Genomic DNA, 14,990 nt, shown 5'->3' with positions numbered 1-14,990 from the left:
TTATGGGCCTGCACACAGACAGTCATTACCATTAATGGGAGTACACTAAGCAGGGATTAAGTGGAATCTAGATTTTGATCCTAAATGGTCTTTGGTTGCAGTACTAGGACTTTGGGACAGAAGTGAGTATCCTGCAGGCCCTGAGGAGTTGGCTGCTTACCTGGGAATTTCAAAAGGAAAGGACTAGGGCCGGAAGATCTGTGGATTGTAGGGCAAGCACCAAAAGAAGAAAGAAGGTCAGGAAGAGCATAGGCAAGAGAGGGCAAGCAAGTGGGGTCAGAATCATGGAGACTGGAAAAGAGAAGTAGGAGACAGCTCGAGTCTGATCCCAGAATGATGGAATCATAGCAAGAAGCCTAGAGACTCTAAGTTGGAGATCTGTCCCTGCGGAACTGGGCTGGAAGACCCTACTCAGCCGAGGTATGAGTCTGGGTAGCTGCAGCAGCAGTAACCAGAATGGCCTCACTGACTAGCCCAGGGGACTTGAGACAGAGCATCCTTGAGGGAATGTGAGGCAGGCAGCAAGGTGCTTCCAGATAGGTTCTTGATTTCTAACAGTAATATTTCTAGATGTTTACCTTGTTTTTCTCTAAGACTGTAATATACCCTCATTCCCCCATCTCCTTTTATAGCTCACTCTTCTATAGAAACTAGTTATTAGAGCAAATAAATGAACAGTGAGCTAATGGCTATTCAGAGCCAACTGAATTAAGTACTCTTCACTTGAAATTCCATCTGCCATTAGGTACTCTCAGCTGCTGATGGGCGTTTCTGCATATGCATTCCACCGTTGCCCATACCTAATGTAATCACTGAAGAGGTGTCCTCATAATGAAGCATGTCACCCACCCCTCCTCCACCCTTCTCATCCTCACTCTCCCTTATCTCTGTTGTCATATCCACTCAAGTCCCATCTCCAGCCTCCTTTTTCACCTTTAATGAGAGCCAGCAGATGGAGAAGCAGCCTGAGACTCTTTAGGCACTGGGACCCTGAATAGGATTTAGTAATTAGCAACATTCATAAGATGTCGTGGGAGCCGGTTTACAAGGCGACCAAACTATCTCCTCAGTGGTTCCAAGGCTCAGAGTGCTGACACCTTTCTAAAGACTTTTGAGAGAACTTAGCATACAAAGTGCTGATGGAGACTTAACATGCACCCCCTACTAGGCTAAGGTACTTTTATATACCTCACTTCATCTCAACCTCACAAAAATCCTGGAAGTGGATTTTTTAAACTTTCTCTTACATAGGTAGGGATACAGAGGCTCAAAGAAGTTCAAGTGGCTTGCCCAAGGTCGTAAAGCAAGTTGAACTTCAGAGCTAGGATTGAAATCCAGTTCTATGGAGCCTCAAAGACCAGGCTCTTTCCACTGCCCCCTTGGAGCCCCTAGAAAATACAGTAAATTATCTCTTTCTCAAAGAAATAACAGTTCATGGTTACCTTTTGGTTTTGTGTTCATGTGTGATTCCAAACAAAGGGTCATTTCCTGTATTTGGCTTAAAAAGACATATGTTAAATTATTTTGATCTTCATGCTCTGTTTTTTGTTCTTTTTGTACTTTGTTGGTGCATATTAGCTTGTTTTACATGAAGTATTTTGACCAGGAGACTTACTTAAAAATTGGCCAGAAGCAGTATTTTAAAGCAAACACCAGCTCTTTGGATGCCCAGGATTTTTGCTGTATTAAAATGAAATTGGAAGATGAGCTGGTTAGCTGGACCATGTAACTGTTGTGAAATCGTTTTTGTTTTGATTAAAGTTATATTACCCGAGGACTTCTGTCTACAGCTTATGCAATATTAACTGTTCCCGTTTAATCATAGACTCATGAATACAAACTAGAATAGGGACGGTTAAGGTGAGGCAGGAAGCAAGGGACAGACAGATCCTAATGTGAACTGAGTTTGTAGTTTTCCAAATTCATTTTGGAAAACTGGGACTTCCTGGATAGAGACATCGGGGATTTCATAATGCATGCAAATAGGAACTTCAGAGGCTGCTGTCCTGTGTTTTTACAAATTACCAACGATGGGAATTACAAATTTTAAAAAGATCGAAAACTCATTTGGTAGTGCAATATCATAACTTGGGTTTTTATTTTATTAGTCATTCTGTGTCAGGGGACTTCTGTGTACCACAAATCAATCATGGGGATAAATGGGGAAGTTTCTTAATGAAAGTACAAATGAAATTAGTTTGGAAGTCGCCATCAGTGTCTGCTGTGGATATTGGTTAACTGGGCCCAGTTATTTAATTTGCAATTAAATTTTCGGTTTTTAAGTTTTACTTTGAGAAAGTGTTTCTCTAGGTGGAATATACCTAGACTAGTGGATTATGATTGCCAGGTATTGTGGGACCACCCTCAGGATGATTTTATGGGAAAAAAAATGACCTCTCTTCTCTCACAATCCCTTAGTAATAATATACTCAGAGGTATGCATTGAGCTCCTCTGGATTAACCATGTGATGATCATTATTCTATTAATGTTTTACATTAATCTCCATGTTTTCTATTAGTGATGGCTGCTGCTTATGTCTCTCAATGCCACAATCAGGGTGTTTTTGATATCTTGTATTACCCTAATCGCTAAGAACTATGCTCCGATTAAACCATCCTATGCAATTCATTTATTGTTGCTGCAGTTAATTGAATATTTGATGATTTAAAGGAACTCTGATTATTTCATAAGATATGTATTTATCACCAGGCAGATAATTTGTACGTGATCTCTGCGGCTACATGGAGTGGCAGCCTGCACTGTTAGATGCAGAGAGGGTAGGCACTTGTGAGGGTTCTCGGTAAACTCACCACCTGCCCGATGTGCACCTCCCTTCCCTGGCCCTCAGAGGACCACATCCGTGCCCAGCACAAGAGGGTCGTCTGGGGCCAGGAGTGAGAGCACAGCCTCCCTTGTGTGTCGTGCAGCTTGCTTTCTGCTCCAGGAGGAGGGGGCGGAGAGGGGGAATGAGAAAGGACGCTGCAGCTCTGAGTGGCTAACTTGGCGCTTTGTGGACTATCTGAATACTCAAGAGTGGATTTAAAGAGAGGAGAAGGTGCCTCCGGAATTAAGCAGCAGCTTGGCAACTCAACGGGCAGCAGTTCTAATCCCAGTGCCACCACTAGTTCTCTTCCTCAGTCTCTGTCTTTCACACCTGTCCGAGTAACTCCTCCAGAATTACTGCAAAGACGTGTGGGTGTCTGTGAGAGAGACAGAGAAAGAGAGTGCAAGAGAATAGAATTTGGGGCTGAGCCCCAGCCTTAGCTCAGCTTTCTTCCAGTGTGCAGAGTGACCCTGGTGCATCTCCGCAGGGGACTCAGTGACTGAAGTGGCCTCAGGTGGCCCCATCACTTCTCAGCCATGTCGAATCCTTGGCCTCTCACTCCCATATGGAGCGAGGACTACAGTGGGGACCTCAACGGCTGGGAGCTTCTGTCTGACATGGCAGTGTCGGTGAACCCGGTAGGTACCCTTTCCCTGGCACTTAAATCAGACCTACTATTTGGTCTTGTCTGTTTCCTTGTAAATGTTGTTTCCTCAGTTTGCGTGGAGTCTTGAAGGCAGACATGGTGTTGTCTTCAGTGTCTTTAAATCCTCCCTCTTGGCACCATCCTGAGCACAGTGTGAGCTCAATCAGGATTTGTTGTCTAAAGAAATAAATGGGAGAGCTGATGAATAGGCGGACAGGCGAATGAATGCGATCCTATTACCCTTGTCATGACTACCTTACAATGTATGTCCCAGTGGGTTTCTAATTGTTTGTTGTCCTATCCCATCTAGACATTTAACTCTGAGCGAAAGAACCCGAGACTCAGAGTGATTTGTATTACCAACTCTCCATGTTTTGCACTGTGCTAGGCACGTAGGAAATATTTGCTGGTTAATTAAAAAACACTTGCAGGAAGGAAAAGCACTTGCGGTTCAAATGTGGTTGTCTTACGGAGAAAACAGCTGTGGGCCTGGGCTAGATGAATTTGTGGAACTAGTGACTTTGTGAGAATGTTGGATTTTAGTGTTTTCTAAAGAGAAATATCTAAACACTGAGTGTGAATGCATATTTATTTGACTGCTCTTGCCTTTAGAGTTCTCTGTCTGTCCTGAGTGCTGCCGACTCCAATAGTCAGTCATTATTAAATGTGATGCAAAGCTCCAGAGTCCACAACTTTTTCTCTTTTGACAGCATTTCCTCCCATAAAGAAGTGGATATTTATATTTCGAAGAGGGGAGATGATATTTTCAGTTGGCAAGAGTGAGTCAAATCTTAGTTTGAAAAGTAAGGAGAACAACAGGACAAGGGGTAATAACTTAATTCATTGTATTGGGCTTTGCAGATTACAAAGTACAGTCACATCACTTATTTCACAGGATGCTCACAGGAGCCCTGTGAGATTTAAAAAGGATTGGTATTACTATTGTTCTTTCCTTTTCTTTTACATTTGGAAAAACTGGAACTCAGAAAGGTACAGTTATTAAGTCCTGTTCCCAAGTGGCAGGGCCAGGACTCCCTCCCAACCCTTTTGACTCATCAGCAGGTGCTCTTGCTGTGTCTGCATATCACTCATATATTTTCACTTTGATTTAAAAATTAACGCTGATGTGTTTGTGTGGGAAAAGGGGAACAAAGACCTTTTCATGAGACTGGGCCATACATTTTTAGCCTAGGCTGCACACTCTAATACAATGCAACAATGATATTGAAGATTTAAGCCTTTCTTATAATCCTTTGACCTTTGTATTTGGGGAATGTATTTGTTAGAAGTTCAAGAACTCTCTTGGAAAATACAGTTGCTGGAGCACTGAGCAATGGAATGAGATTGTCTTTGCAGTTGAGAATTGCCAGTTTAACTGTATAATCATATAAACATGTTAGACCAGCATCTTCCAGTGTATATTCTGCAAACATTCATTTTGTGAAATAGCAGTAGTTATTAACTGGAAAATAAAACAAACAAATAAAAAAACAACTAAAACTAAAAACCCAAGACTTAAGGGCCAGGGAAGTTGGGAATGTACTTCATTACAAATTTTAGACAGGTGTCTCACACCTTTTTATTTGCATCATGGATCTCCAAAGAGGGATGCAATATGGGTTACAACATTTCCCATACTTCTTTGGACACAAAACCTTTTATTTTGCATAACTGCTCTCCATGGGATGGTCACCTTTTTAGTACTTCCCCACAGCTTATAGTTGTACATTAACTATGTGATTCTTCATATTCACCTTCCTATTGAGCCTATAAACTCCATGAGTGAGGAAATTGTGTCTCCTTTTTCTTCCCGTTGTAACTCTGCCTAGCACCAAGTAGCACAGTCCTTGACTCTCCAAAATTATTTGTTGAATGAATGAATGAATTGTGCTACACCAAATCACCAGTGGTTCTCTATCTGAAGCCTGTATTTTAGATTCTTTACAAGGTATGCCCAGCCAACTTAAGTATTTTCTTCTACTGTTTCTTCTACCTAGTATTAGAGTATTATTGTTATTGGGAGGATGGCTGTATAAATTTGTCATCCAAACTGGAGGACATTTTTGAGAGAGAAAGGGAATAGAATACTATCAATAATTACACAGATAACAAGTTTAACCTGGGGTTGTACTGGGCCATCTAGAATTGATAGCCCTTCATTATTGGTGACTGTCTCAGGCTCTCTCTCCTCTTTGGGATTTTAGGCCTCTTGGAGTGGGGACTTTTACATGTAGAAGGTCTTCAGTAAATACTGGTTGTAATGAATGCATGTACAGAAGTGACTATAATGCTGTTTGAAGATTTGCTGTATTGTTTAACTTGTAGTTTTGTCAGGTGAGGAAATCTAGTGCCATATTCTATTCTTCATTTCCCCAAGTATAGTTGAGTCCATACTTCAGTCTGTTGGGGAGTTAATAATTGTCCTTGCAAGAGGCCTGGGCAATGTAGATATAATGGCAGTGCTCTCTTAACAGGACTGGGCTTTCATCTTTCAAGGCAGTGAATGAGAGACCCACTGTTCTTACCAGACCAGGCAGGAAGCAAATGTGATCAGACTGCAATCCTGGAGAGGGTGAAGGTGTGAAGGGGAAATAGGAATGTTTGGGGGATGCCTAAAACCTGCACAGATGACGTGGTGAGCAGCAGACATTTATCTAGATGGTTGCCTGACTCTCAAGTTCCTGATGGTGCACTGTCTTGCAACTGGTATCTTATTTTGTTATCTCACTCCTTGCTTTCACTGATTATGAAGCACCTGCAGGAAAGGGCTGTGGGCTTAACATGGAGTAAACCCTCAGTACCTTTCTGCTAGTGGCTTGAATCTTGATTCATTTGGAAGGTGTCACACTGGGAAAAATGGATCATGGGATTCACTGAGTATACTTCTGAGACTTCTTGTAACTGCCAAGGCAAGCATGCAATTTACGCAGGCCGTTATCCTTAGTGTTTTGTAAGCACCTAGTTGGACTCCCAAGTTCAAAAAGAACTCAATTTAATCACAAAGTGTTTTATATAGGCCTCATATTTTTAACGAATAATATACAAAAGTATGTCAGAGGGTCAAAGATGCCTTAAAGATCATGAGATCAAGCTGTCTTTGGATAGATGAGCAAAGAGAAGCCCCCGGGGGACAGGGGAGGGGTCAGTGCCTGAAAGCAAATCAGTGACAGAACAAGGAGTCACTTTCTTTCTGCACCATGCACTGCGATCTTACCACTTCATTAAAGTAAAACAAAATTAGTCATTTGCAGAGATATTCTTTTGTATTTAATAGGAAAAAATTGATAGCTAGATTTTCTTGCTTTACAGTTTGTCCTACAGAGTAAACTATTGTACAAGAAGAATAAATAGATTGTACCTGATGTTTTCTATTTATTTTGTTTCAGGTAAGTCTTCCAAGTGATCCAAGCTGTGTTGAAGAAATCTTGCGGGTGAGTTTAAACCTTTATGTTTGTGCCTTTTAATAATGAAGCAATCTATCTGCTTAAGCTGTTTAAAGTAATTACTGTTCTGTTTCAAGGAGTTTCATGATGGGGAATCCTGACATTCTACTTCAAGACCCTTCTGCTTATTCCAGTGGCCTCATTTCTTACCTGTCTTCTTTCCATTTTGTAATCAAGCTAGTTTTCTAATATCACTAAGCTTCTGCCCTATGCATTCCTACATCCTTCTCAGACACTCACCACCTTCTTTAGGGAACTTTCCCTGTTCAAGCACCATACCCTAAACCTTTGCCTTTTACCTTTCTGGGACCTCAACTCAGTCTCACTGCTGCCGCCCACTACGTGAAACATGGTTATCAACATTGATTGTGGCCTATAATGAGAGGAAGAGATGCGGGAGTGGGAGAGGAGGAGGAGGAGATGAGAGACTTGAAAATGATGGCATGTTGTGGGAAATGTTACTTATGGAAGTGAGTGTATGTGTGTGAATGCCTTGGGGGCAGAACAAAGTTGAAAGAGTGGCTATCACCTCTCCTGAAGTAAACAATTAAACCAGAAGAAGAAACCAAATTTAAGTGAGAAAAACATATCTGTGAACTGTCTCTGGCCATTGACATCATAAGGCAGTATGGAACCTCAAGAATAGGAGTCATGGTAATGAGCTCCTGTACTGGCTCTACCATTTGTCACTTCTATGACCTTGGACAGATTACTTTATCTCTCTGAATTTCCTTTCCTTGTCTGTAAGAGAGGACAGTAATACCTGCCCTAACTCCCTTTTAGGCTACCAAGTGGTATATAAATCCTTGTTATTTTAATAAATGATGACCAGTGTAGTCATGTAAAAACCATGAAGGCTTTCTATCTGGGAAAGAAAATAATCTGTGTGCCAGTGAAAATTCTGCATCCCCTTTCCTCAGTTACCAAAGTCACTCCAACTCCCTCTTAATCCCCCTCTCCCAGTAAATGCCTTCTCAGCAGCCCAGTGTTTGAAGCAAGCCCTGAGAAAATGCAGCCAAAGGAATAGTCAAGAGCCAAAAGCTGTTTACCATTGAATTGGCTTGCCACCCAGAGTATACCTGATGTGCACATTCGTGCACCTGTTTCAGCCCAAGAATATTGTTCTTGACTATTAAAGAGATGAGTCAGTCATATCACTTTGATCAGTGATAAGACTATATGGATTAGGGCAGGGGTTTCCAATCTCAAGGCAATGGACTGGTACCATGTGTTCCTCATGAGAATGTAATGCCTTGATGATCTCAGGTAGAACAGTTTTATCCAAAATCATCTCCCCACCCCTACTCCCACTCCCTACCCCCTCATCTATGGAAAAATTGTCTTTCATGAAACCAGTGCCTGGTGCTAAAAAGGTTGGGGACTGCTGGATTAGGGCTATGCTGACTACTTTGGTAAGATAAGAACCCAGCAACCCCTCAGTCATCTGTCTCAGTCATCTATCTCAGGGGCCCGACGTTTTGGGTGGAGACGAGGCAGCTGTTATGAGTGCCACAAAAGGAATGCACACTGGGAACTCAGCTGCTTGCTCCTTTCCCATTGGGAAAATACATTCAATCCTTGCTCACTTGTCAACAGCCTTCCTTAACAGAAGGTAGTAACATTGAAAGAAATGTCTTACTCTGCTCTACTTAGTAACCTTGTTATTTCTTTCTTCTCCGAGTCACAAGCATAAATAAACTCAGTGGCCTTTTTCTTAACTCGCAAAGGAATGCCACACATACCTAAAAATCTCTACCTAATTTGTCACAATTGAAATCACCTACTTAAAAGCAACCCGGCCCTGGTGCCTAGGTAGTTATGTGACTAAATGCAGGAAGGAGGGTGAACACCTGGCAGAGGCTGGCGACACCAGTCTCCTAAAGGGGCCACTTAGAGAAACAACAGAATTTCACTTACACATGGAAAGAAAAGAAGCAGGTTTCCTTAATAGGCTCACAAAAGATAACATGCTTTGAGAAAGTAACAAAAGTCCTTCTGTTATTCTTGAAAGAGAATCTAGAGAAATGTCTCTTTTTTTGAAGGGCTATAGATTCTATAGAATTCTCTTTTTTTTTTTTTTTTCTTCCCAACAACGCTGTTAATGAGTGGGCTTTCTTTTATTAAAGAATGAATGTTTCATTCCCCATGCTTCGAATAAAAATAAGCTTTCTGAAATTTGCATCCCCAATTTTATGACTAATTGTTAAATTTTTATAGACCACCTTGCTTGTCACAATAGAGCATGCTTGTTGGGCTTTTTGTCTTAATTACACATTCATGTTCCTTTTGGTTTGAGGGCCTTAGAGGCCTGTGGCGGGTTCCGCAGTAAATTTGTCACCTCATTCCCCATAAACCCCCTTCTTAGGGAAAAGTACATTTGCTCTTTCTCCCTACCTCTACTGGCCATGTTCACTGCTTTTCAAACTAAGCAGAGGCCCAAACAAGGTCATCTCTGCTCACTAAGGGGAGCTATGCAGAGGAAGGAGCACTAGCCCCAGAGTGGAGGAGCTGGCTTCCGGTTGCTCATGAAATTCCCTTATTTCCTAGCTGTGTTGCTTTTCAGTGTCTTCATCTAAAAGCATGAGCTAGTTATTACCCCCTCCATCTCTCTACCCACCTCCAAAGAAGGAAAATTTAAATTATGCACATTGTTTGCATCTGCACCATGAAAATCTGAGTCCATTTGTTCTCCCATCTTTCCCACTTCCCTGATCCCCCTTTTTTCCCTCCACCACCTGGCAAGCAAACATATGCAAACCCACTTCATCTCACATGGAGACAGACTTCTTTTATTAACCAAATGCAACACAACCAGCCTTTCCCCACTCTCAGCCCCTCAATCCTCCAGGCTATGGAAATGGTTTCACCTTATGCGTTTTGTTATGGCCCCCTTTCTCAAAATGCTGTCCAAATTCAAGCCAGTTGGTTTCTCTTGAAAGCCCCTCTCACCATTCGTCTGACAATGTTCTCAGCACCCCTTCAGACCAGTGGGTCCACTTTTCTTTCTTTGCCCCCCCTGGGCAAAGTGCTATAATATGCTGGAGGCCACCTTGTGTGGTCTTCCAGCAATTTTCTTCTTGCCCTCATGCCCTCTTAGATGCAATCAGATTACAACAGGCTAACTTGACCTGATGTGTCAACCTTATTTTCCTATAGCAGGTGACGGCTTTTCAAAGCACTTGAATCTCATTGTCTTATTTGGTCATAAGGAATAAGGTAGTTTCTTATTATTTCATGAAATCGAGGTCCAGAGAGGTTAAATGACCTGCAATCCAGGGTAGGGCTGGTATGTGGCAGAAGTAAAATAGTATCTGGCCTTTGTTTTCTAAATCTAGTGATCTTTGCACTACACCCAACTCTCAATCACCCTGTCACAAATCTAGAGTGAGAATCTCTGAATATTAAACAAAATTGCTTCAGATAGTAGCTGACATTTCCAGCAACTTTAAGAATACCAGCAAACCAACATAATTTAAACAGATCTTAGAAATTAATTCTTCCTTTTTGTCATTCTTTAATATTTTTGAATCTAATTTCAAATAATAATAAAACAATAGCAAATTTGCTTCTAATAATAAAAGAACTGATAAGAGTAATGTGTTGTCTATTGCATGCCAGGCACAGTACATAAGCACATTATGTCTTTGAACCTTTACAACAACCCTCAAAAACTGTGTTATTAGTCATGCTTTACAGAATGGTAAAGAGTGAAAGTCAGAGAGGTGAAGTAATTTGCCTCAGGTCACAGTTCTCCAAATCTCTGACAAGAGTCATGCTATACGTTCTTCTGGTCCTGTTGGCTTATCTGAATCCATTCTTACTTAGCAGCTTCCAGTCTGCTTTATGATTAACATTATAGTGGATTCAACCACCAATTCATTTCAGCTTCTGTTGTTTCCTCAATTTGTACAAATTCAGTTATGCCAGAATAATTTAAGTAGTTTTTTGAACAAACTAGAATTCATTGGCCTACAACACCTTTCCACCAAACTGATCTTCTCCCACAAAATGAGCCATACAAATTCAGATGTCTCTGCTCCTTTTCAAGCATATTATTGCTTATTATGAATTTTACAAATCAGAAACTTAAAAGCAGCAATCTGTGCAATGCATCCCAGCTTTTACACTTGCTTCCGTCAGCATGCTATTTACTCTTTAGAGTCAAGCTACCCTCACGTGTAAATGGAAATAAAAATAATAACAACTCTGGCCACAGTGATGGCATTTTGCAGTAACATTCATCGATCATGTGAGGGATTCCTAGGCAGCTCATCTGTAGTAATATGGGCACCAGCAGCAGCTTCTTTTCTGAGCTCTATGGGGTTTTATGGATTCTAGAATAATCATTTCTGGAAGAGTTAAGCCAAGGAGAGCAGCATGCTCTAAATGCTACTAGCTAAGGATGGATGCTCAATGATTATTTGTTCTGCAGTAGTATGATTTATTTGTTCATAGCAAGAATTTACTTTAAAAAATCAACAAACTATCAAATCCTTTCTGGAATCAAAAATGCAGATAGAGCATTTCTTTTAGATTTGATGCTGAACAGATTGTCTCTCCTAGCAAAGTACCTTCTGTAGTTGATAATTTCATAGGCAAACATCTGTAAGGGTAATTCAGTGTTTGTGAGGGATGCTGAATTTGCTAGCTAGGATTTAGGGAACTTGATTTGATAAACTGTATCTTCTTACAGATTTCTTCCTGCCATATGGATCAGGTTGGTAAACACCTACTTGGCCACCTCTTTTTGATTACAGTATGATCTGTGTTTACAGCATTCTAAATTATGGCAATTATACTTATTAGGCTTGTGTTTTGGTTAAAAGTTTTAGCATGGAAAAATTTACCAAATATATACAGGGCAGTGCTTGTTATTTTATTTTTAGTTTTTAACAGGGAAACAAATGAAAAAACCCATCTTGCAAGTAAGAAAAAAATGGATCAGGGAACAAAACTGGACAGATAATTATGTCTGAAAGGAAATTTTATTATATTGTCATGACTATGCAGCATAATCAAGCACCTTTCAGTAGAATTTCTTTTATAAATTTAACCAATAATTAGGCAATTGATTTTATATCCTGTCAATACATGAATGTATAAATAATGTTCAACTTGGATTCATGCAAAGATTTTCTATATAGCTGTCTTAAATAAGAATCATTCTGGAATATTTCAGAAAACATGTAACTTATTTGGATATGGACTTTTAAAATTACAGTTTCTTGAAATAGTAATATAGTGTTCCACCCAGGAAAGACAATTCCTAAATATAATTTAGACTATAATTAATGTTAACATTGATGGAGTCAAATAAATGAACTAATGATTGTGCCTTTTGCTAATCTGATGACTAGTTCTTACCTAATGGCACTGGGAAATATGTAAATTTGTCAGCAGGTGAAAATGCCCTTGACTGGGTAAATTATGTGCAGTATTACCTTTTCTGAAGCTAATTCAAAGCACTAATGGACTTAATACGTAGCATGCATATGTGAGGTGAGCTATTCATGGAACCAAATTAGCTCATAAGAGATATTATCCATTATATGCCTCCTAGTAATCATTTCCTCTTTTGTCAAACACAAACCAACCCAGAAGAAAGATGCTTAATTTAATTATAACATCTGTTATGTGAACAATGCAGGTAAGCCATCCAGTGTGCTTCCAAATGCACTTAGAACCTGTCAAGCAGTTTAAATATTTTTATGTGGAATCTAGGGGTTCGCAGCTAGTATACGAGGTGAATTTTAAATGATTTTACAGACGTCATTGGGAAAGTGAGTAATATGAGTAATGAGGTGACTGGGCCAGTGAATCATGGGAACCTGTCAAACATGGGGAGATGTCAGGGAAGAGATGATGTCAAATAGCAGTAACTTAGCAACCCAGCATTTAGCTGTCCAGAGAATGAGCAAGAGTAGCCCCTTTAAAATAGCTGAGTAAATATATCAGTTCCTATATATCTTAGGTAAGCTATAAAAATAAGTCTGTTCTCTATCAATCTGTTTCTTTTTTTTAATTTTTATTTTATTATTATTATTATTATTTTTTTATTATTATTATACTTTAAGTTCTAGGGTACATGTGCATAACGTGCAGGTTTGTTACATATGTATACATATGCCATGTTGGTGTGCTGCACCCATCAACTCGTCAGCACCCATCAATTCATCATTTATATCAGGTATAACTCCCCAGTGCAATCCCTCCCCCCTCCCCCCTCCCCATGATAGGCCCCAGTGTGTGATGTTCCCCTTCCCGAGTCCAAGTGAACTCATTGTTCAGTTCCCACCTATTAGTGAGAACATGCGGTGTTTGGTTTTCTCTTCTTGTGATAGTTTGCTAAGAATGATGGTTTCCAGCTGCATCCATGTCCCTACAAAGGACGCAAACTCATCCTTTTTTATGGCTGCATAGTATTCCATGGTGTATATGTGCCACATTTTCTTAATCCAGTCTGTCACTGATGGACATTTGGGTTGATTCCAAGTCTTTGCTATTGTGAATAGTGCCGCAATAAACATACGTGTGCATGTGTCTTTGTAGTAGCATAATTTATAATCCTTTGGGTATATACCCAGTAGTGGGATGGCTGGGTCATATGGTACATCTAGTTCTAGATCCTTGAGGAATCGCCATACTGTTTTTCATAATGGTTGAACTAGTTTACAATCCCACCAACAGTGTAAAAGTGTTCCTATTTCTCCACATGCTCTCCAACACCTGTTGTTTCCTGATTTTTTAATGATTGCCATTCTAACTGGTGTGAGATGGTATCTCATTGTGGTTTTGATTTGCATTTCTCTGATGGCCAGTGATGATGAGCATTTTTTCATGTGTCTGTTGGCTGTATGAATGTCTTCTTTTGAGAAATGTCTGTTCATATCCTTTCCCCACTTTTGGATGGGGTTGTTTGTTTTTTTCTTGTATATTTGTTTGAGTTCTTTGTAGATTCTGGAAATTAGCCCTTTGTCAGATGAGTAGATTGCAAAAATTTCTCCCATTCTGTAGGTTGCCTGTTCACTCTGATGGTAGTTTCTTTTGCTGTGCAGAAGCTCTTTAGTTTAATTAGATCCCATTTGTCAATTTTGAATTTTGCTGCCGTTGCTTTTGGTGTTTTAGACATGAAGTCCTTGCCCATGCCTACGTCCTGAATGGTACTACCTAGATTTTCTTCTAGGGTTTTTATGGTATTAGATCTAACATTTAAGTCTCTAATCCATCTTGAATTAATCTTCGTATAAGGAGTAAGGAAAGGATCCAGTTTCAGCTTTCTACTTATGGCTAGCCAATTTTCCCAGCACCATTTATTAAATAGGGAATCCTTTCCCCATTTCTTGTTTTTGTCAGGTTTGTCAAAGATCAGATGGTTGTAGATGTGTGGCATTATTTCTGAAGGCTCCGTTCTGTTCCATTGGTCTATATCTCTGTTTTGGTACCAGTACCATGCTGTTTTGGTTACTGTAGCCTTGTAGTATAGTTTGAAGTCAGGTAGCGTGACGCCTCCGGCTTTGTCCTTTTGACTTAGGATTGTCTTGGCAATGCGGGCTCTTTTTTGGTTCCATATGAACTTTAAATCAGTTTTTTCCAATTCGGTGAAGAAACTCATTGGTAGCTTGATGGGGATGGCATTGAATCTATAAATAACCTTGGGCAGTATGGCCATTTTCACAATATTGATTCTGCCTATCCGTGAGCATGGTATGTTCTTCCATTTGTTTGTGTCCTCTTTGATTTCACTGAGCAGTGGTTTGTAGTTCTCCTTGAAGAGGTCCTTTACATCCCTTGTAAGTTGGATTCCTAGGTATTTGATTCTCTTTGAAGCAATTGTGAATGGAAGTTCATTCCTGATTTGGCTCTCTGCTTGTCTGTTACTGGTGTATAAGAATGCTTGTGATTTTTGCACATTAATTTTGTATCCTGAGACTTTGCTGAAGTTGCTTATCAGCTTAAGAAGATTTTGGGCTGAGACGATGGGGTTTTCTAAATACACAATCATGTCATCTGCAAACAGGGACAATTTGACTTCCTCTTTTCCTAACTGAATACCCTTGATTTCTTTCTCTTGCCTGA

The 14,990-nt window shown here is 40.2% G+C and overlaps 1 protein-coding gene across 6 annotated transcripts in view; it reads left to right on the top strand.

Annotated features, from left to right (window-relative positions):
* Positions 1-14,990, top strand: part of AFF2 (AF4/FMR2 family member 2) — a 508,006-nt gene that overhangs the window by 300,997 nt on the left and 192,019 nt on the right. For all 6 annotated transcript variants that reach the window (XM_023202728.2, XM_023202727.2, XM_023202724.2 and 3 more), the window contains one exon: positions 6,858-6,902. In XM_023202728.2, coding sequence (XP_023058496.1) covers positions 6,858-6,902 — 45 coding nt within the window. The remainder of the gene's footprint in view (positions 1-6,857; positions 6,903-14,990) is intronic.

The sequence above is a fragment of the Piliocolobus tephrosceles genome, chromosome 12 (genome assembly GCF_002776525.5).
Source record: "Piliocolobus tephrosceles isolate RC106 chromosome 12, ASM277652v3, whole genome shotgun sequence".
In the NCBI taxonomy this organism is placed as follows: domain Eukaryota; kingdom Metazoa; phylum Chordata; class Mammalia; order Primates; family Cercopithecidae; genus Piliocolobus; species Piliocolobus tephrosceles.
The sequence above is the reverse complement of the archived record's forward strand: the minus strand, read 5'-3'. Positions and strand labels throughout refer to the sequence as shown.